This window comes from Dipodomys ordii, unplaced genomic scaffold (genome assembly GCF_000151885.1).
Source record: "Dipodomys ordii isolate 6190 unplaced genomic scaffold, Dord_2.0 Scaffold105, whole genome shotgun sequence".
NCBI classification, from domain to species: Eukaryota; Metazoa; Chordata; class Mammalia; order Rodentia; family Heteromyidae; genus Dipodomys; species Dipodomys ordii.
Genome location: NW_012267321.1, coordinates 3,410,275 through 3,412,420, shown reverse-complemented (window position 1 = coordinate 3,412,420; position 2,146 = coordinate 3,410,275). Strand labels below are relative to the sequence as shown.

Sequence of the window (2,146 nt, the reverse complement as noted above, 5' to 3'; positions counted from 1 at the left end):
TATGTTTTTTTTTTTTTTGGTCGGTCGTGAGGCTTAACTCTGGGCCTGGGTGCTGTCCCTCAGCTCTTCAGTTCAAGGTGAGTGCTCTATCACTTAAGCCACAGCACCACTTCCAGTTTTCTCAGTGGTTTCTTGGAGATCAGAGTCTCACGGACTTTCCTGCTGGGACTGGCTTTGAGCCACGATCCTCAGATCTCGGTCTCCCGAGTAGCTAGGATTACAGGCGAGAACCACCAGTGCCCAGCTTTCACCAAGTTTTAATCTGTTTTACCCTCTCCTTTTCCTCCACCTTTCCCCTTCCCTCCACCTGCCCTATGTATCCTTCCACCTCCTCCAGGCTCTGCATTTGGCCTTTGAACTCTACCCTCCGTGGCTCCCTAACCATCTGCGCCTGGGCTGGTACTCAGTTACTGCACCTGAGGCTGAGATACTTCACCTCATGTTGGCACCCTGACTCTCCTCCACTTGACAACCCCGATGCCATTAGCAAGGTCCCCAGCATGGGCTGGACTTTCTCTTCCTGGGCTTTGGCCAGACATCTGCTGGTCCTTTTAAGGCTCAGACTCTGGGCGCCACATTCTCCCGGGAGCTTTCCCCTGCTTACATCCCGCAGATGTTGCTCTGTTCTGTGCTCCTTCGTGACCGCTGTGATTCCTGTCTCAGCACAAGCTGTCCTGCCTGCTGTTTTTTGTTTGTTGTTTTATTTATTTATTTATTTTTATCATTTTTAGTGCCAGTCCTGGGGCTTGAACTAAAGGCCTGGGTGCTGTTCCTGAGCTTTTGTGCTCAAGGCTAGCATTCTACTACTTGAGCCACAGGGCCACTTCCAGCTTTTTGTGGTTATTTGGAAAAGGGTCTCCTAAACTTTCCAGCCTGGGTTGGTTTTGAACCATGATTCTCAGACCTCAGCCTCCTGAGTAGCTAGGATTACAGGTGTGAGCCACCAGTGCATGGCTTTAGTTTGCTGCTTTTGCTGACACTAAACTGAGAGCAAAGGTCGGGATGCGTCACCTCCAGGGTCCTAACTCACCAATCAGTAAGTTAGTAGATGCTCAGGACTGTCCACAGGAGGAAGGGCTGAGTTAATGAGTTAGCAAAGCATTCATTCCATGGTCTTGCAACTCTGTACTCCAGCCCCATGCCTGGGAATCTGTATTTGTTATTCCCACAAGAGCTAGAATGTGTGTGTGTGCATAGGTGCTAGTCCTGGGGCTTGGCCCCAGGGCCTAGGTGCAGTCCCTCAGCATCTTTGCTCAGATTGGCACTGTACCACTTGAGCCCCAGCTCCACTTCTAGCTTTTTGGTGGTCCACTGGAGATGAGGAGTCTCACAGACTTCCCTTCCCAGGTGGACTTCGAACCCCCATCCTCATATCACAGCCACCTGAGTGGTTAGGGTCACCAGAGCGGCTAAGGGCGTGAGTTTGAAGAGGCCGGGGGCTGGTGTTGTGTGCTGTGTTTTGGCAGCCTCTACACGGGTGGCTGTCCTGCTTAAGGCCATCTGCCCATTTGCATGGGCAGGCTCTGTCTGTCCCTGGCCTCTTCTGTCCCCTCAGCCCCACTAGCTGGTCAATTCTAAGGCTGGTTCACTGCATGTGTGCCAGCTGTCTGGGGCCGGGCCTGGATTGGCAGGCTGGCCCTGGGCTGGCCCTTTACAGCCAGCATGGACAGAGAGAGAGGGGGGGCGGGGGGGGAGGAGAGAGAGGAGAGATGGATAGGTGTAGTCGGTTGGTAAGTGTAACTCTATATTCATGTGTTCGAGGCCCCTCTCCAGGAGTCGGGCCGGGCCGGGCTGGGAGACCCTCCCTCCCCTCCCCCCCGCCCCGCCCCCACATGCACACAGCAAAACATGGAAAAGGAAACAGCTCAAAACTGCAAAAAACACCACGGCCCGCCCCACGGCCCCAGAATCCCGCCGCCACCACCGCCAACATCATCACCATCATCAGTGAGTAATAAATCACGACCTTCCCTCGCCGGCGCCCCTGCTCCCCCTTTCCTCCTCCCCCGCAGGGGGGTGGGGGTGTCCCTGATCCGGAGGGGAGGGGGGCGGAGAGGAGGGCTCTGCGGGCCGGGCTGGGGGCGGGGCGCGGCACGACGGCAGTCTCCATCCCGCGCGCTCGGGGAGGGCGCGGGGGCCGGGCCCG

At 56.1% G+C, this 2,146-nt stretch overlaps 1 protein-coding gene across 1 annotated transcript in view; it reads right to left on the bottom strand.

The window, feature by feature from the left end:
* Positions 1-979: 979 nt before the first annotated feature.
* Positions 980-2,146, bottom strand: part of Cacng8 (calcium channel, voltage-dependent, gamma subunit 8) — a 12,385-nt gene continuing 11,218 nt past the window's right edge. Inside the window, exon 5 of the mRNA XM_013027637.1 lies at positions 980-984. Within this exon, the coding sequence (XP_012883091.1) occupies positions 980-984 (5 nt within the window). The remainder of the gene's footprint in view (positions 985-2,146) is intronic.